At 43.3% G+C, this 20,414-nt stretch overlaps 2 protein-coding genes across 2 annotated transcripts; one reads left to right on the top strand and one right to left on the bottom strand.

Moving 5' to 3' along the window:
- The first annotated feature begins 453 nt into the window (after nt 1-453).
- LOC306705312 (CD9 antigen-like) lies at nt 454-12,230 on the top strand. The gene is made up of 8 exons (XM_079172040.1): nt 454-562; nt 6,440-6,542; nt 9,052-9,149; nt 9,299-9,373; nt 9,462-9,545; nt 9,657-9,713; nt 9,836-9,919; nt 10,017-12,230. The coding sequence occupies exons 1-8, from the start codon at nt 494-496 to the stop codon at nt 10,080-10,082; spliced, it is 636 nt and encodes a 211-aa protein (XP_079028166.1). The 5' UTR covers nt 454-493; the 3' UTR covers nt 10,083-12,230.
- A 1,231-nt stretch (nt 12,231-13,461) lies between these two features.
- Nucleotides 13,462-19,398, bottom strand: LOC306702640 (mitochondrial glutamate carrier 1-like). The gene is made up of 10 exons (XM_079168281.1): nt 19,343-19,398; nt 18,262-18,369; nt 17,636-17,761; nt 17,319-17,374; nt 16,792-16,882; nt 16,583-16,701; nt 16,319-16,514; nt 15,397-15,554; nt 15,199-15,274; nt 13,462-15,094 (listed from the first exon to the last, which is right to left on the bottom strand). Exons 2-10 carry the CDS (start codon nt 18,282-18,284, stop codon nt 14,935-14,937), a joined length of 1,005 nt encoding a protein of 334 aa, XP_079024407.1. The 5' UTR covers nt 18,285-18,369; nt 19,343-19,398; the 3' UTR covers nt 13,462-14,934.
- Between the last annotated feature and the right edge of the window lie 1,016 nt (nt 19,399-20,414).

Here is a 20,414-nt window from a genome sequence, read left to right as displayed (position 1 = left end):
GTATATTTAGTATGCATAACATGAACAGAAATTGTGGTTTGTACTAATAACAACAATCAGCCCTGACAGTAACAACAATATGGTGATCTGTTTTCTTCTTGTGTTAATCTCTTTTTTCGGTAAGATTTTACCACTTAAATACAATTGAAATACAAAAAGGACATAATGAACACAAAGTGAATATCAGCTAATAGGTAAATGGTGGCTTTTTGTTGCTAATTCTTCATCTTGTAGTCTCGGTACCCCCTTCAGCCCCTCTCTGCTTTGTTGGAAGGGGCGGTCTGGAAAGAGAGAGAGAGAGAGAGAGAGAGAGAGAGAGAGAGAGAGAGAGAGAGAGAGAGAGAGAGAGAGAGAGAGCGAGCGAGAGAGAGAGAGAGAGAGAGAGAGAGAGAGAGAACACACAAGTGTTGAGACCGTTATTGTCACACTGCGCGGAGCCAACACAACCGTCAGAGCATTTTGCGGGAATAAAGGCAACAACCATCCAGCCAAGATGTCGAAGGTGGAAGGAGGAATGAAATGTGTCAAATACCTTTTGTTCGTGTTCAACTTCATCTTCTGGGTAAGTGCGTGTGAGTGCGTGTGTGGCGATGTTATGCGAGGCGTGCGTAAACGAACACGGAGCAAGTGCAGCAGTGCAGACTACTCACAGTGCTGCAAAGCTGACGTGCACACCCCCACGTGTTATTTCAGTACCGATGCTTCGATTGTTTTCCCGTTTTCGCTTTCCTTGTGTGCTTTATTTAGTTGCTGACCATCCGGCGTGGGTTTACCCTGCGTGGTGCGGAAACGGTGACAGCTTGAGGTTCCTAGTTTTGTCTCCACCGGGTTCAAATCAGATTTTCCACAGAGGAAAAAACCCGCCCTCATTTTCCCGGGGAAGCGTGTTTTTGAAAGGAAGGCTGAATGAAAAGACAGAGAGAAGGGGGAGAGATTGAGAGAAAGCATGGAAAACAAAACTCAGCAGTCGGCTCCCTGCGCCACATTAACAAACAGAGCTGCAGAGGTGATTGATAAAAGTTACGACCACCTCGGAGCACAAGCTCAGCTCAACTGCTCTTCTTTTTTAGAAAGCAGCACTCAGATGGAGGCACAAAAGAGCCACTTTGCTCAAGACAACTGTGGTGGATGTGAAAGCTGCGTGTCTGTTTGTGTGTCCTGCACACATGCTTTGCACATGTCCCTCCTTAAACCCTGCCATCCCTGTTAAGTCCATTCACTGCATACTATAAATGAACATTCTAATTTAAGATCTACAAGTAGTTACTGGATAACCTTGTGTGTTTGTGTGTGTGTGTGTGTGTGTGTGTGTAACAGTGCACTTTGGGATATGTTTTGTTCCACTGTTCTCACTCCACAGAGGGGACGCTCCTGTGTGCGTGTGTGTGTGTGTGTGTGCGTGTGTGTGTGTGTGTGTGTGTGTGTGTGTGTGAGAGAGAGAGAGAGAAAGATTTTCCAACAAGCATCTGTGGAGTGGATCAGGCGCTGAGTGCAGCGTGAATGGATCCATTGTGACAGCGGGACAATAGCAGCATAACTTCAGTGCGCTGCTCCTGCCTGGCTAAGCATCAGGGCTGCCGGAGCCCTTAATGCAGCGACCCCACCGGTCCAATCATTAAGTTATCCTATCTCCTCTTACCGGCTATTTACACTTCCAGGATGGGTGTGGCTGTTGCTGAAATCTCCTTTTTTTTTTTTCTCAGTACATCTGACTGAATGAGAGGTGAATTATGAGAGGTGACAGACAGGTGGAAACAGACCTGTTCATGAAAAACAGAGAAAGGAAGACAGCAAATGTGAGAGGAGGGAAAAGGGTCATTGGGAGATTGAGAGGGATATTAATGTGCGTGTGTGCGCGCTCACATGGCAAAAGAGGGACAGCTGACCCAGATAAAGAGAGAAAGTCAGATCGGTATGAGGATAGCGGGATATTCTGTGGATGTGCGTGTGTGTGTGTTCCATGTCGCACAGAAACACCAATATGGGTGCTCCTCCACTTTTTGGTGCTGACTGCATGCGAGTTCTGCACATTCCCTGCACTTTTTCAGCTGCCAATGAACAGTGAACACTCTCTGTCACCCCCCCCCCCCCCCCCTCTGTTGATGGTGGAGTGAGAGATGATGAGAGAAGAGTGTGTGTGGAGGAGGGGCAGATATGTTTCCCTTCAAATCCCCCCCCCCCCCCCCCCCCCCTCCATGAGTGGACAGAAGAGCAGAGACAGGCCGGTGGCTCTTCAACACTTACTGTAGTGGGACATGCTGTGAGACATGCTGACACTCGCACACTTAAAACACAAAATGAAGTTGTGTTTTTTTCCAGAATAATTAAGAGCGTCATCCAACCATCCTCATTTAGCACACACAAAACATGCTCATCGCTCAATGCGTACAAAGTGGCTATGTGTTTATGAGTCTCGATGACTCCCTGTCACAGCATGATGTAGTGAGATTCCTGCGGGGCTCCAATACCGAACCGTCAATGTAATGCAGGCCACACTGTTGTATATGTTACGCTGATAGCTCCAAATACAACAGCTTACAACGGAACATCAATACCTTGCCGGCTTGTCTGGCCTGTGTTTGTGTGCTGTAGTTCACTGACTGCCCTATTTAGTCAAAAAGCCTGGGAGGTTAGCAGTGAGGGGCAAGCGTTGCTTACTCGTGATGTGTGTGAAATATCCCAGTGTTCCTTCTACTAGTCAACAACAACCGATATGACACACTTTGGGACCGACCCCTATTGTCTGTATACCATTCAATTCTTTTGTCCAAGTAAAAAAGGTAATTGTGTTTTCTCATACGGCAGCTGTAGAGCCAACATCTTACCTCTCGAGTGAGAGTTCAGAGGGCTGAAATGAGCAACCTCGTCTCCAAAATTACACTCCCAACTGAACAGCATTTTAAATTATCTTTCGAAGAAAACGTTTTCTCCCGTAATACGGTCGCAGTTTGAAACAGTTTTGGGGCAAGTCCAAGTTCATGTCTTGGACTTTCCCCAAATCAAACAGCTGAGATGTTTATTTTCAAGAAAATTAAGATATTGTTTTAAACAATGAGGTAAGACAGGATAAAAAGATGGATTTATCTATTGTAAGAAAGAATTTCACGATCAAAATTGACACACAGAGTGGATGCTTATTGTGAAGAGGCGTCCCAACATTTTGAAGATTTCTGGTAAAATGCACCGAATTCACAAATCAGTATTGGCAGTATATATTATCCCAATATTCAGCCCTACAAACTGTCACGGCTGCTAGAGCAGAACAGGCGGGAAGGAACCCGAATGCAGACGCAGAGACTTGCAGATTCAGCGATGACATTTTAACACAACAAAAATAGCTCACAGACTAAGAGTGCGAGCGTCAGGCAGGAAAGGAGGCAGATAACAAGGGTCGGGTCACAGCAAGAATGACGAGGAACAGGTGAAAGTCATAAGGGCGGGGCGGACGAAAACAGGAAACAAACTAAAACAACAACCCTAAAACCACGACACAAACGCACTAGTCTGTGTTGCGGAGGTTGATGTGTGCCACCACACTCCCCTCGCCCTGTGGCAATAGAGTACAATAGGATTTACTCCATAATGATCCCCCTCCTATTTACACTTTCCCTCTGCCTATCTTTTTTAATGTGCGCTTGCATATGTTTTCCCAAACATATGTCAGACTAAATCACTCAACAATTACTGCTCGGTTTAAAGTAGTCCACCGATGTTTTGCTTTTGTGTACTGCTTTTTAGTTTATTCCTGAAAATAAGGTCTAACCTAGAAAGTGGTTAATGGCTCAGACTGTCTCTGACCAAGACCACAGTCCTGTGTCAGATCAGCCCCCGTTTCATGGAAACAAAAACACTATTTAACTGCCCTGTTAAAAAAGTAGGCCTTGTTAGTGTAAAAGAACCTCAATAAAGCTACGACAGTGAGCTTTCCGCCCCCGTCTAGAAATATCCAGTCGTATAAACTATCTTCCAAGGTGTTATAGGATAGAGAGCGGCTGTAAGGTAACTCTGCCATTCTAACTTCCATCTGCGTTTTAGAGACACATACGCCATACAGGGCCTACACAGGCCACAGGTTGGAGTTTCAACGTTGTCTCTGAATAAGATGCTTCTGTCTTCCATGTCCGCAGGCAAAGAGAAAAGATGACGGGTCGTCTAACGACTTACACTCTCTTTCCCTTTCTCCCTTCCCCTCTTTCATTCTCTCTTTCATTGTGTCCGTCTGTTGCCCTCCTATTGTGCGCCAAAACGTATAGTCCCAGGGAGACAGTGGGTCTTTGTCCTTTGGGTGAGGTTTGGAGGGAGGGGGGGGGGGCGAGAGGGTAGAGGAGGGGTATACATGGAGATAAGTCAGGGGGCGGGCTGGTAGATTTGAGAGGCAGAGGGGCCGAGAGAAGGGAGGGGAGGGGTGTGTCTGGTGTCAGACGGGGTAATGATGGCAGACGAAGTGGTGGGGGTGGGGGGGGGGGGTGTAAGCAGTGAGGGGGTTAATGGGACCTTTGGGATGACTGTGTGAGTGCCAGAGCTGAGAGCGTGCTTAATATGTCAGCTACTGCCTGCAGTGTTGGATGCCTTTTTTCTAAAATGAGAACTTTCAGTGTGGTAGCCATTCAATGCATGAAAAGGCTTTTAAATGGAGCCGTGATAGTAATGAGGTTCGGGCTGAGCTCTGAGCTCATTTGCAATTGTGAAACAACCATCTGCTCCTCCTACACCACTAACACGACCTAGCTTGGGACAACAGCAACTCTTAGCGCCGTGTGCATTTCCACACGATTCAGCGGGCAGCAGTCCTCGCCTCACACCTCCAACAACACCGTCGCACCACCGGGTGCTCCGACAAATACCAGGGTTAAATAGATCCAGAGCCCCTCTACGCACTAATCCAGCCTGGTTCAGTAAGTCTACATATCTGCAGCCTTCACTTTAATGTGCTTTATCACTTTGGACCTGCTAATCCTGAAACTCCAAGAGCTCAGCTGTCCCATACATCACCCCGCATGACGCTAAATCCTTAGTTTTGGAGGAAGCCTGCATCCCAACACCTGTCTTATTCCGATGCTTTACAGCTCAGCTACTGGCTTTGCTTCAGACCAACACTATAAAATATAACTTGAGGACCTGGAGTGGAGGAGGAGAGGAGTGTAGAAAGTGAGGGCTAGAAGATAAAGAATAAAAGAAGTGAAGTTAGAGAAATTGTGCAGAGTTTTTAAGTGGATTTCAGTGGACGAACGTGGAGCGGTTTGTTTTTGTCTGAACTTTGGAACGGGGTTTGTTTCTCTAAATAAATTCACGTAACAGAGCCAGAGGACACAGAAACAAATAGTCACACTACATAAAATCTGATATCTAGGACACAGAGAGACCATGTGACAAGCACTCCTTAATACTCTCCATTTAGACAAATCATTTTATTTCTCTGCACACAGACACACACACACACTGTGTTGTTTTGAAGCTCAGCTCGGAAAAGGTTTTTAGACTCCATAATCCTCAGGGGGCCATGGGCTCAGTGATCATTAAAACCTCTCAGTATTGATCTATCAGTGGTGCGCCCACCACAGTCTCTGTCCTTGAGAGCATCTCAGATCTCTTGAAAACAAAAGCGTTTGCTTCAAGGTCTTCAACTTTTGAACCACTTAAGAGAATTAAAGTTTTTTTTGTTGCAGTGAGTTTGCAAGACCATTGCAGGGAGTAGTTCAATGTATGCTGATGGTGGTTTAGATGAAGGAAACTATGAGCAACATGTAGCCACATTTCCAAACAAACAGGAGAGCCTGTTTAAGCTCAAGATGCCACACTGCTGCCCGCAGCCAAGCGGGTCATTTTCTCCCTACTGGGACGCCAAAAATCACTAAGGGTTCTTTCAAAGTTAACATTTCGCTGGGAATCTAGAACACATAAATGATTCACCCATGATACTGACAAGTATTCATACCATTTGGTTTGACAAAAAAAAAAAATCATTCCATTTCAGCCCAACAACTCTTACAGAGATTATGCTCCTGTTGCCGACGTGCAAAGGGTGGAGGGTCGGAGTGGAAACTCCACAGCACCATTTGCTTTATGTGGAAAACTCCATTTAGGGAGAGCAAAAGAACAAGCCCTCTGAAGGCCTGAAAATCATGCACTTACGCTCTTGTGATTTGGGTGAAAAGAGTCTCTCACCTGTGATGAATGCCGAAACCAAGAACATTGATTCTCTACTTTACTGACCGTATTGAGGACCGTCTGCAACCATGTGACATTTCAGCAATCCTTATATCTATAGTTGGTATTTATTAGGGTTCAGTTACAATTAAAGCCTGCATGAGTCTCGACAGCGCATGACTGTGGACTACTTGTCTACAGAGGTCCTGTATTTGTTGTTCAATGCATTTTGTCTGAAATAAGTGGTCATTATGTAGCTTATTACAAGTCCGTCTCGCTTCTCTCTCTGCAGTTGATGGGATCGTTTGTTCTGGCAGTGGGACTGTGGCTGCGCTTCGATCCAGAAACTGTGTCTCTTCTCAATGTTGACAAGGCTCCAGACACTTTCTTCATTGGTGAGTACCATCACACACCTCAATGTACACACAGTGTAGGTGTGTAGGAACATGCTGTAAGTGTTGTTGTTGCTAGTAATTGTATATTGTTTTGTGTCTATTTTATGTTGCTCAGAAACCACTCTAAGTGGGTCACGGAAAGTAGTATCAGCCGTTAGACCTTTATGTTGACTGATATTAGGAATGGAAAAATTAAAATCTCCTTATTTTTGCAGCATTGAAAACGTATCACATCATGACACTATTGTGTCTTTTCAAATCAATCCATGAACTTTGCAAATAAGTAACGTAATACAATTTTTAAATAGTATGCTAGACACACATTAGTACCATAAACATATCAAAATGTCATGTTTTTGGCTTTAAATATGTTTGATCACAAGTTTCAGTGCAACTCCCTTTGCCTGTGAATGAAGGTCTGTTTCTTTGGATATTCCTTCCACGGGCCTCCATGCACATCACATACACACAAATACACACTCCACAAGCACATATAAAAGCCCACACGCACACACACACACACAGAAATTGTGTTTTAAGGGGGAAGTACTGAGTGCTTCTACGCAAGTCAGGCTTGTTGTGCGTGAATGCGAAAGTGTTGTGAGTGTCATAGTTTGATGGGTGTCTCACCAAGTTTGCCATGCACGGTGAAATGTCAGAATGCAACATGCTCTCATGCTTTTTTTGTATTATTAGCGTCTGCTTCTTTCGCGGTGGAGATGAGTGTGAATAACAGGAAATGACTGCTGTACATGGAGCTTAAATGCATGAGAGAAACCACAGGGCTGCGAACCACCTTTCAATCAGACACCCTGCCCACATGGAAAGAGACGGAGGAGGAGACACTGAGCGTTGGGACAGTTAAAAGAGCATTTGGAAGAGGTCACTCATAGAAACAGATGGGGATCCGTGGCAAAGGTTTGAAGGAAAAACAACGTGGGACGTCAATTGAAATGACAAACAAAAAGGGAAAAGAAAGAGGTGCTTGGTTTTCTTGTGTAGGACTATTCTTCCACATCCTCTCTCTGATCACAGCAATCAGTGTGATATAATGTCAGTTATTCTAACAATCTCCAGACTAAACCATCCTCCTCCTGATGTTTACTGTATTCTCTTCTATCTGAAGCCAGTTTAGAACTGATACGGTTGTGTGATGTTGGTGAGAGTTTTTTCTCTTACAAAAGCCTTTAATACCTTCAAGGTATTTCCATGTTTCTGTGCGTTTGTATGTGAACTAAGACTCAGGTGTCTATGCGGTTTGACTGAGGATGTGGGGGGGGGGGCTTCTTGACGTCAGGTCCTCTCAGAGTATAGTGCTGCACATGGCTTTGACATTGAGTGCGCTGTCCCCACAGACACAGCTGAGAGCGCTCAACAGTTGCTATAAGAACATGACAAACAACTTCAGACGGAGCGCTGAAGGGAAAACCAAGTAGAGAAACAGCGTCCCTTTCAGTTTGTGAATGCAGCGGCATTACTTGTCACCAGCTGCGATAAGTTAAAAGCTGATCAGCAGGCTAATTGATCGTTAGACGCCTTAAAGATGGAGCCAGACAAAGTCCTCCAACCATTATGTACTGTTCCTCTCGCTCCCACTGCCTTTCTCTTTACACATCCATGGACCACGACCCCGTCTTGTGCACGACTACAAACGACCCTGTCGCCGATTGGCTGTGTATGAACTCCGGATTTTTTTTTTTTTTTCAGTGCGCACACACAGAACAGACAGCTCGCGGACCGCAGGGAGAGCAAGTTTAAGGCGGCAGCTAAACTCTCCTTCCTAACAAACAAAACAAATGACGCGCCCAACTCAATTATTGTGTCACATCCAAGTCTTTTTTGTTGGCACATCAGGGATCCTATAAACGGTCTTCCTCTCCTGTTTCCATCTAAGCACGTATCACCTTAGGGGCTGACGCGTCCTCACTCACCCCATCCTCTGCAGAGCTGTCGCCTGGCAACAGACCCCACCTGTATGAGTGCTGTTTCCCAATGAGTGGGTTGATGGGAGATCAGGGCATCTAAGGAGGTCCCACTTGGAGCTTCTCTTAAATAAGGCTGTTGGCAACGAGGCATCTCAAATGAGGACACAATTAAAAGGCATAATAAGCGGGTCCACTCCTAAAAAAAAAAAAAAAAAAATGATCTAAGCACTAACCACAGAAATAGCACATTCTTAAATGTGAATACCATCGTCCCAGCTAGTCTGCTCGGCAATCTAGAATATAGTGACTTACATTTGTAGCTCTATGCTTCCCTCTGCTGGCGCTGCTATGGATCATAATGGCCAGATGAACTAGACGGGGAAAGCTGAGCATGTTAACAGAGATGTTGTAGGGAATCGTTTTTTACCAGCACGTTTTAAGCTGGGATTTCTTAATGATGTTGATGAATAGAGTGTATCAAATTAAAAGGTATTCTGATTTGAGGTTGTTTACCTCATGACTTTAAACATCTTTATGTCCTGCTTTTTCGTTTATAATTGCATCAGTGTCTTCTTTTCCTCCAGGTGTCTATATCCTGATAGCTGCTGGCAGTCTGGTGATGTTGGTTGGTTTCTTTGGCTGTTGTGGAGCTGTTCGGGAATCTCAATGCCTGCTGGGTTCAGTGAGTACAAACGCATACGTACCACAAGAGCAAAATCTGAACTGACATGCTTTTGTCTTAGTTAGATACCTTTTAATTATCTTTAAGTTGACATATATTTCACCTTCCTATGTATTGTCCCTCTTTATTGTTTCTGTGGATTTCTTCAGTTCTTTGCCTGTCTGTTGATCATCTTTGGTGCGGAGGTGGCAGCAGGGGTGTTTGGATTCTTAAACAAGGACAAGGTACATTAAATATTTGATAGCTTAAGTAGTAAATTGAGTTTAATGAATCCTAATGGCACCACATCATTCACTATCCACTATCACACAGATTATCAAAGACGTTCAGACCTTCTACACAACGACCTACAATGAAAACAATAACAGCACATTGATCATCTCATACCAGAAAGTAGTAAGTATCAAATCAAATATTTGGAGCAACACTTTTTTCTTAATGCATAGAAAATGCATTATAAAAACTGTTTGCTCATGCTTCATATTGTGTTTTTCTTTCCCCTTTCAGCTGAACTGTTGTGGGACCATAGAAAGCCCCTGTCTTGAACTCGCAACAGATACTAAGGTAAGATCTGACACCAGCTCCAGACTCAAATTCTGCCCCTCTAATGAGTCACGGCGTCATACAAATCATCCTGGTTCACGACAACTTGACACTGCTTGATTCCTCTTATCTTTGGTCTGCAGGACTGTGAGACAGGCATCAAGGAGTTCTTCAACAGTAAACTCTACATCATTGGATACGTGGGCATCGGCATCGCTGGAGTCATGGTGAGTCGGCGTCCGAGAAGACTTGAAAACACACACGCAAATACGCACACATTGCGAGCGAGAACGATTTTGTTCAAAATGTGTTTCGTCCCAACAGATCATTGGGATGATCTTCAGTATGGTGCTCTGCTGTGCCGTTCGCAACAGCAGGGAGGTCATCTAAGCTGGACCCTTGACCTCTACCTCTTCTGCAATCAGCCCCAAAAGACTGTACAGCCTTCAGATCAAATGTCAACCTTAGTCCATCATCCATCCAGGGACCCTGGAAATAGATCATGTTCAAAAATATCCTTTCCACCATGATGCTAAAAACCAGCTCTCCAGGCCTGATTTTCCACTATTTTCTCTTTTTTTTTTATTATTTGTACTCGCAAGCAAAGTAGCACCCTCTACCTTCCATAACATTCTGATAAGACCGAAACAGCAGGATCAGTGTGATTTCTGATGTTGACCTGACAATCTGTCAAATTGTTTTCCTCCTCGTGGCCATTTGGTCGCCATTATAAATTTTAACCCACATACTGTCGCAGTAGTGTCAATTCTTTTTCACACAGCCTTGACACTGACCCCTCGACTGTGGGAAACTTTGGCCCCGAGAGAGCAAACCCGAGAGGTGAAAGCAATGTTGTGTTACATGAGATCACGGCCTTAAAAAAAAAAAAAAGAGGTTGGCTGGAATCTCGTAGGGAATCCTGATTGGTGGAATCAGAGTGGGGTGTCAAGAGGGAATGGCCAGTGAATGTTTCGGGAATGCATCCATCATGCAGCCCCTGTGCCCTCACTCACACACATACAGTATACACTCTCTGTGTGAACTAGACTAGAATAGATTTTTCTCTACAAGAAAAATCGTCAGTTATCTTAAAGGAATAGTTCAGCATCTTGGAGAATACACATATCCACTGTGTTGTCGAGGATTAGCTTAGTTTAGCTGTGGTTCATATTTACTTTACAGACACGAGAGTGGTATTGATCTTCTCATCTCACTCTCGGCACGAACGTGAATACGTTTTTCCCAACTCTTCCTTACGTTTTAGTCCATTTACAACAAACCATGCATTCTATATTTTTCAAACAATGCAGGTACGTGGTGGATTACACAACTCAAGCCAAGAGTCAAAAGCTGCCTGGAGAGGAAATGTAAATTCAAAAATCGAAAGCGCACACCAGCTGAACTAAAAACCAAATTCCTCTTCTATAAATGCTCTCTTACAGAAGAGAGTATCCTTGAGTCTATGTTGACTGTGTGTCAAGATCATGTGGATGCATGTGGATGTTTACAGGCTAAATATAGGCTAGCCAGTCAACTGAGAATAGGCAGTGGGGCTGGGAAATTGGGTTATTCAAACCAGTAGGATCTCTCCCCACCTCCATCTTTTTTCCCCTCTGTGCCTTAAAAGTACACCACCCACAACAAAACAAAAACTGAGAAATAACCCCTGTATTCCTCTCATCTCTTCAACCTCAGCAGACAAAAAGGTTTGGACAGAAATCCCCGACTTCCAACAGCTTCTATTTACCCAGGTTCACTCAGGCCACTGTTAATTCTGTAGGGTTTATTACAGGACTCTGGTATGTAAATATATGTGACTTTTCTTGTAGTTGTACGTTATTTGTGGATGATTTGATAGTCACTATTTAACAAGCCGTGTGTAGATATGAGCTTGTAGTCGTCGTATGATGTTCATGTAGTCACGACAGTGTTTGCGATAGTCAAAGCAAATCCACACAACTAACAGCTTCTTAATGTGCCTTTCTTTCATAACAAGCTATTTGAACAACGGGCTGTCGGAAGAACGTGGCAAAAGATTGTAGCAAAAGTGTACATATGTTTGTAGAGTTGGACTGCAAGGAATTGTCACACACATTCGACTTGCCATTATTCTTTTGGTGTGTCACACTTCATCTCTGCCAAGAGAAGAAGTGTGACACAAGCCTCTTGGTCATTTTAGAACATTTCAGTGTAACGTGACACAACTGAGGATACAAAAAAGGCTTTTTTTTTTCCCCACTCCAGAAGGCGGCGTTTACTCTGAGTGACACAACCGAGTCACTAGACTGTTACTTCACAGGCTCTGTGAGGTTAAAATAGGATGATCTAGGAACAGTTAAGTGTGACTCAATCCACAAAGCTGTTGCTGTTTCTCAGTTGTATTTGTTTGAACAAATCTGGAGATGTAATGTACTGTGCACATAAAAAGACACTGTGTACACAGTCGAGCCTTTCGTAGTTGATTGTGTGTTAATTTATTTTGATACCATTCCAGGCTTCTCAGGAAGATAGTTGTTTGAAGTTTAATAAAGCTTTTAAAGTTTACATTGTTTGCCGTGTCTTATTTCATCACAGGGGTTTACAATTTCTATTTATTTCCTGTTATATTGAAATCTAGTAATCCTTGACACAAGAGCAGATCAGTTATTAGTAAAGCGATGAGACTATAGTGATGCAGTTGTGTGCATGACTTTGCTAATAAAAAGACATAACAGCTCTTTGCATCAGTTGTTCCAGATTTAAGGGGTTTGTGTGTTTTTCTCAGCAAAAAAAAAAAAGATAACTCAGGAAACCTGCTTTTTGGACAAGGTTGGAAGGTGGGGTTTGAGTATTTTGCATTTGTCTTTCTTATTCTGACATGTTGAATAACTTGTTAGATCTCGTTACCAAAGACATTTCTAAGTCGTGATATCAAACTCCATTACAGACACCGCCTTAGTCACGTACTCCACTGGCTAAATCTGCACTCAGTCCTTTCCAATACAGAAATATAACCTCCCCACCTTACCAAATGTAATTTAAACAGGCCGATACTTTCATCAGAGCTTATCTGAAAATGGTGCAGTGTTTTATTTACACTCAAAATTAATGAAGAAAGGCCTAGTTTATTCTTTCAATTATTGGTTACGGAAAATAAAAATGAATCCACATTAAGTAGTAGATTTCCTAATGTAGTAGGCTTACTTTATAGGTTTTTGAAGGAATCACGTAATCCCCAGGTAAGCCAGTACTAATTCACTGTAGCACATACATATACATTACGAGGAATCGTGTGCTATAGATCCAAGAATGGGTTGTATTTAAACATGGCTTTAAAACGGCTTGAAAATGACGGTTGCAGAAACGCATTCAAACAGATCGACTTATTCCATCATAACGTGATATTTATTTTTCCTTCCCAGCGCGATAGGATTTTAAATCCCCTCTGATTAAATAGGTTTGGTGGCATGTGTTTCATGTCAGAGTTTCACCTCTCTGCGCTTGAGCTGAAAGGACAGCTGAATATTTAGTTACGCCTGTGATGCGGCAGAGGCTCCAGGACTCCCCAGGGTAGAGTTACCCCAATGCTGCAGCATGAGCATTTTTACAGCCTCAAACGTATCCATGCCAGTGATGCATGTAAGTAGGGTAACCCCCCTTAAGATTGCATCAGAAAAAGTATTACACTGTCTACAGTCAAACCTGCCACTATTCCCTACAGCCCTACCTGAGGATACATGACTGAATATGCAACTCTTCAGGCTGCACACATAAATAACACAAGTGAACACTGCATTCATAAGTATTTATTAAAACAGAATGCCTGTTTATAGGTCACGATACACCTTTTCCAGAAGATTTGGTCCCAAAAGCATATCAAATCACATAAATAAAGTCATGTCCTTCATTAGACTAGTTTACCACCATCGCGTCTAACTCCGATGTAGATCGTGGGTATAAGCCAACCATTGGCCGCCTATTTCAGCCAGCATTCTCTTCTCCATCTACGATCTATCCATCGCTGCATCCTGTGCTTAGTGCTGCCCAAGACAATTGTGAGGTGTTTAAAGAAATACAAGACAGGGCATTTTCCCCTCTAGCAGGATATGAATGTGTGGAGCCAGACCACAGCGAAAGGTCTGGCGAGACTAGCCATCATCAAACGCCATTTCCTTCTCTGCAAAAAGCAGGTCTCCAAAGTTAACTGCAGACGGTCTTATTGAGTTGTGGACTTCAAGCCTGCGTGTTACATAAAGAGTTTGATGGCTGCCACAGAGAGATTGCCCACAGTGTCCATTAAAAAACCCAAACACCTCAACATTGTCCTGAGAAATAAACACCGTAAAGCACCTACGAATAGTTTCAGTTTAGTGGTTAACTGTAAAGCAGTGTAGATAAAGAGAATGGGCAAACAGTTCAATAACACAGGGAATTTACTCCTTGCAACAGAAAGTAATTCAACACAGGATTCCTGTATCAGACAGGTGAACAGGAAGTCCAAATGTTCATTCGGTCTAAAGCTATGACCTTTTAAACAATCAGTTTTACAGATCTTTTCCAAACCAGGTTGTTCAGAGGAAAACACCTGACAATTATTAGTTATTGATCAAATTATATCTGCTTTATGCTACATACATAGACAGGGATCAACATCCATGGCCCAGTTTCACATGTAACCCTTTAAAACAGGATTGAAGTTATTCAAGTAATGTTTAAACATTCAGCCTTTGTTATTGCATAGTAGACGCTCCCTTGCACTGTAAGGTCTCTTTTGCAACATCATGTAACCGTGGTTAGACCTAGTGGTCTCCAAGATGTTTTTTTTTGGAGGGGATATACAGGTTAGGGTTACAGTGCAGGGCAACTGATATGGGGCATAATGAGGGATGGGGGCTAAATCTAGGAAAACATGGGAGGGGTTTGGTGTGACAGGTCTAGAGTCTGATCTGAGTGCAGTGGTGATTAATGTAGGACTATCTAGTCTCTTAGTGAGGAAAGCAATTCTGCTCTCACAATATGCTCCACTGAGGCCCAGATAGAAATACAAGTTTCAATCTCTTAAATTAGACCAAGTCATGCTAAAGGCATAATTTGAACCATTTGTTATTAAAATGGCATCTCTCTGGTCGCTTTAGCGTTTTTATCTGAAAGCCTCCAAAAATAAAGAAGGTGCACAGTGGTAGAGAACTAGGTCCATGGCTATGCCCAGTGCATAGCTGCCTGTAATTTACTAAAGCGGTAGACAGACTAGGAAACAGCTTTTTTATGTAGAGTAGATGTTGGACGGCGTGTACCCAAGCAGGAACTCTCCAACTCCTACAAAGTACACAACCTGTGCAATGCCAAAGAGTGGGGCAATAACTAGGGCCCGGCAACTGGCCCCCTTGAGGAACGCTCCAGGACCCTCCTTTCTCAGGATCTTTCTGCAATTGAGGAGAGTGTGCAGGGTTAGCATGTAACCTGTGCCATTCATGCAAACCCTGTGGAAGGAAAGGCATTCTGTTTGATGACTGTATGACTTATTTACCTGATGCAGTCCACCACTCCATTGTAGGTTTCCTCGTTAGCTCCTTTTTTGAGTGATTGTAGCCTTGTCTTGACCACTGCACCAGACATACCAAGCATATTAGTTGAGAATTTATAACAATCTTTGAAACAACTTTAAACTTTCAGTTAATAATGCGTATGTTTGGTGAGTTATATCTCCATAGATTGAGTCACTGACCGTCACAGGGGCTGACAGTCACAGCAGCGATGGATCCAGCCAGGCAGCCAGACATGAAGGACCAATAAAAGGGCACAGATGGGTCTTCAGATGAGCGCTGGCCGAGCTGGTGCAGATGTGCGAAAAGAGGGAAATACACAACGGAGAACGGGATGTCCCTAAAAAGGCAACAAAAAAATTGCATGTTAGCCACAATAAAAGTTGACAAACGATGGAAAACCAGTTGAAGCTTTGGTTGGTAACTTAACGTAATAAAAATAAATGTGTCACATTTACTCAAACTGTCACTATATCCTGACAGTAGTCCATGAAAGAGAAAACCTGTTCCTTTGCCACCATTTAGTGCTCCCAATGGCATTTGCAAGAATCAAGCGCCCGAAGAAAAACAACCGATCAGACCTGAGGAGTCTCTAACGCAACTGTCATTCATTGCTCAAGAACCAATCAAACTGTCAAACTAGCCAGCGCTGATCAAGAAGAATCAAGATTCTGTTACTGCATTGCCTATTTCTCTTCTCAAATGTTTTCAGAAACAGATTTTAGTCTACGGTTTAGCTGCAAGATTAGAACCGCTCTGTCGGCGGTGCTTGGTTTTGGTTTGATTGTTTTTAAACATGGCGGCCGGGTCGCAAAACTCATTTTACAGCTCAACAGTACAAGTTAACACGTTTCTGAAAACATTTCAGGTAAGAAACACGCAATACAGTAACAGAATCTTGATTCATATTTGATCTGCACTGCTTCGATTGACAGGAGTTCATGAGCAGTGAATGGCCGCTCCTTCAGGCAGAGGAACCTGATTTTTTTTCACAGATTATCCGTCAGGATATACTGACAGTTTGAGCAAATTTGACAAAACGTTATTTTCATAATAGTTATCAACTGTGGTTTAAGCAAGAGCAAGCATGTCATCCCATCTCACCTCATCAACGTGGCTCCGAGTCCCCTGTACAGGCCTGTCACTCCTTTCGTCCTCAGCAGCTCTCTGGTGATCTGTGTGGCGGACACTCGCATGACTTGAGGCGCAGGGCTGGTGATGTAGGAACGGCTAAGAACAGTGCTGGTCCCCCCCATCTTTAGAGTCGTCACTACACTAGGCACCACCCTCTGCTGGGCCGCTGTCAGAGAGAGGAAACATATTGTAACTGTTTTAGGGTAACTGTAAGCATTATTTCCTTGTAATTACCTAGCCTGCCAGCATCCTGCAACTGGATCTTGAGCATCTCCATGGGTGTGGTGATTATGACCTGGCACATTCCTGCACAGCATCCTGCCAACATCTCCTTAACCACCGTCAACCTGCCACTGAAGACACACGGGACAGGTTTAAAAAAATAAATAAAATGGAATGACGTTGCCCTACAGGAGTCTGTCTTAATCTGTGGTACTACTCACCCATCTTTGCTCAATCGGTGGCGGAAGAAGTCATTAGCAGCCAGTTTGATGGCCTTTTCGGGGGTTACCAGGGTGAGAGTTACTGCTGCGCCTGCAGTAACAAGCATTGACAAACTTCATACTAATGAACCATTGATGCAGCAAGATGTTTGTTAAATAAATTAATTCCACATCACAGAGGTTGTCAATCAGATAAAGCAACAATGATTCATATGAGGCATAAAACGTCCATTGCTTCAGTGCAGTGAGTTGTGGTTATGTGATCACTGTCTTACAAGACGAACCACTGATTAATCTATTTTCATGGAATTTGATCAAAGCACTTAGCCATGACACAGCATGGAGGATGAAAAAAATAATTTGAAGAAACTTGGCATAAGAAAAGCATCCTTCTTTGGGAGATGAAATTGGTAGGTTTGGTTCCGGCCAATCAAAGTGTATCACAGGTCTTGATATTCTATTCAAGGAGACTATTCAGGCACATCTTAAAAACGTCAGTATTTCACAAACAATGCGAGTAGTGTTACCTCTGTACATGCCAAAGTAGCCCTCCGATTTAACTGTCTTTATTAGGCAATCCATCCTGAAGGAGAAAAAACACAGACATTGATAATTATGCAAATCATTTAACGGATGCCCTCATGTGTATGCATATTATAATTAAGTGAGTATTAATAAAATAGAGTCAGGGCTTGGAAAAGGAAAACTTGGGAAGAGTCTTCATACAAGGAGATAGTTTTCAAAATATGTGTGGTAGGTAATTATTAAAAAGGTAAATACTGAACAGTGAGAAGGGGGAAGGGGGCCATCTGTGATCTTTTCTTTTGGCTTGTGTGGCTCTTACATGTTCTTGTAGAGTTGCTGCCCGCTGCGCTGGTTCTGTAGGCGGGTCTTGGCCAGGTCGATTGGGAACACACAGGTGACTCCTACCATGCCTGCAATCCCTCCATTTATCAGTTTAGCTGGGAGGCTGTTTAACGACAAGTCAGAACAGACATGTGCATAACAATCATTCCCTTTCTCACGACATTCCTAGAAATGGAGTACAGGTGTACAAGTACTAGGATGTGGTCGTCTAAAGCACAGAATTAAGGACACCATCTCCATAGGAAAGTAATTAATTAGGCTTTTTAAGCGTGTATTCTGTTTGTGAGGCATTAGCATTGCAACAGAACTGGGTACAGAGTGACTGCCTCTGGAAATCCGCTCATCCAAAAATAACTTGTCGACAGAGTAAATCACACAACATACACATATGTGCAGAAGGCGTTACACACCCTAAGGCTTCTATGATTTACCATGTTAGCTCTAGAGAAACAGAGGGCAAACTACAACTGTTTTATGTGACATTAATGCAGTTAAAATAATCAAAGCATGCTTTATTCCTATTTTGCTCTTTGAGCAGCCTACACACTGTATCATGCTAGAGGGGTTTGGTGTATTGTCCTAATGGACAGAGCAGGTTCATACCTAATCTGCTGTTGCTGGGCCATGGCTCTTGGTTGTTGAGAGTGCAAAAGATGGTCCGCACAACAGGAGGCAGCAGAGGGAAAGCAGGCTGAGAGTCCCTGGGAGACACTAAGCAAGGCGAGAGGAGAAAGAAAGTCAGTCTTATATAGAGAGAGGCAAGTCCAGCCCCGAAGATCCAGGGATACGTTTGACATTACTCTCCACCCACTGCACCGCCAGCCAATAACTGGAGCCAGGCTTAGTCATCACCCAACCGAAATCAAACCACAAGCCAACTAGCTCCCAGTGATTCATCTCCTTATCTTGTCTTGACAAGTCTGTCAATGAAAACAATGTAGTAATATCTACCACCTTATTAAACTTGAAGCAGTCAAATGACTTGGGTTAAGGGAGTCAGACAAGTTAGATGACACGACATCTTGTTCATTGCAATTATAGAGACACATTCATTGTCATTGACAGAAACATGATTATCAGAAACACATGAACTCTAGAAATAATAAGGATCTTCAAGAAGAAACTCGAATGCTTGAAAACTGAAGTGAGAATCTTGCAACTTTTCTTTCAAACTTTTAACCTTTTGCTTATAACCTGTAATTTGAGGGCCTATGGTACTTTGGTAAAACAGTCAAATAAATAAATTGAATAAAGGGCGTATGTTTGGACAATATGTTAAGTGCTAGCACCAATTTATGCAATCACATGTTAATTGAAAATTGGTGGATCTAATATTATGATTATTATTTTAATTCTCAGCTGGTAAAGCCTTTTGGTATTGTAGCCGACACATTTAATCAGGACTTCTGATCAGATGTACCGCTAACTCTGATAAGGTACCGTGTCTGCTTTGACTATGTTCCGACCTTTCACATGAATAGATCTGCTCTGCACTGCACTAAACCAAAAGTTGCACATTTTGCACACCTGTCCTGCTACTTTAACAAGCTACTTCTGGGCTGCAGTAGGCTAAACTGACAAGGACAATTGCGAGCTAAAATATGTCAATGAAGCAGGCTATTCGAACGAAACATGATGAAGGTAGACCATAAGCTATGTGTCGGTAAGAGCATGCATGACCCACCTTAAAATTAGAAATTAAGTTTAACCGCTGTCTTCGCATCGCTGCAGGAGCCGAATGGATGAATGAACGTTAGGAAGGAGGCAAGGAAGCACAAACAGCCAGGGACGTTTCGGACCTGACATCTTGGCCAATGAAAAGAGTGTATTTGTAAAGTGGGAGGGCCAACTCTGCTCAGGAACATACGTCACACAGGTGTGCATGATGCAACTTTTCCGAAAGCTTTCTCACAGGTTTGACAGAAACTTTAATTTAATTTAGCCTTGGGTAATTAGGCCACGTTAAATAATGACTTGACCTCAAATTTCGGTGTTTCTGCCGGGGCTCTGGCATACAACAGTATGCCCAACAGTGTTAGCAGTTACTCCTGTGGCTGTTTGTGAGACACGTGCATAAGGCTACTTTGTGCAAACGATGTGTAAACTCCTATTATTAAAGCCACGCAAATGAACAAAATCAGTCTCCTCACATCAGATTAGGCAATATTTAATATGAAAATACACCTGTTATGCGCTTATTTATTTCCATAGCCAACAATTATTCTCATTTCTGCATTCAATTTACACAATGTTCACAATGAAGTTACAATGCATGTTCAACACAGTGTTTTATTTAGATACTAGAAAAAACAACAACATGAGCAGCTGGAGCTTAGATGCATAACAATAACATCAACAAGCACTGCTGGTCCATCAGCTGTATCAATTGCCATGCATGTGCTTTGACTGTGTTAGCGTCAGGTTCCCACGGAGGGCTGGGTCTGGCTCGTCGCACCGCCAAGGGTCACGGTGCATCGTTCATTGGAGATACGGCTCGAGCGGACGCAGTGGTGTGTGCGCGTGTCGCAGCGCTGGCAGCTGCAACGTTGGGCAGCAGCATAATACAGCTGTGGGTTGACGTCCTGGGTGCAGCCCGGCACATGTGCGACTCGGTACACCAGGGAGAGAGGTACACAGCTGCGCTGGATGAGGAAGTTCCTCCCAAAACGTCCCCTCAAGTTGGTGTCCTGTAAACATAGAGTTGAAGTTGGCCAAACGTCTCCCCATATCACCTTCTCAATGTATAGACCTTACAA

This window comes from Pholis gunnellus, assembly GCF_910591455.1.
Source record: "Pholis gunnellus genome assembly, chromosome: 2".
Taxonomy (NCBI): domain Eukaryota; kingdom Metazoa; phylum Chordata; class Actinopteri; order Perciformes; family Pholidae; genus Pholis; species Pholis gunnellus.
Note: the sequence above shows the minus strand (reverse complement) of the source record. Positions and strands in the feature narration are given on the sequence as shown.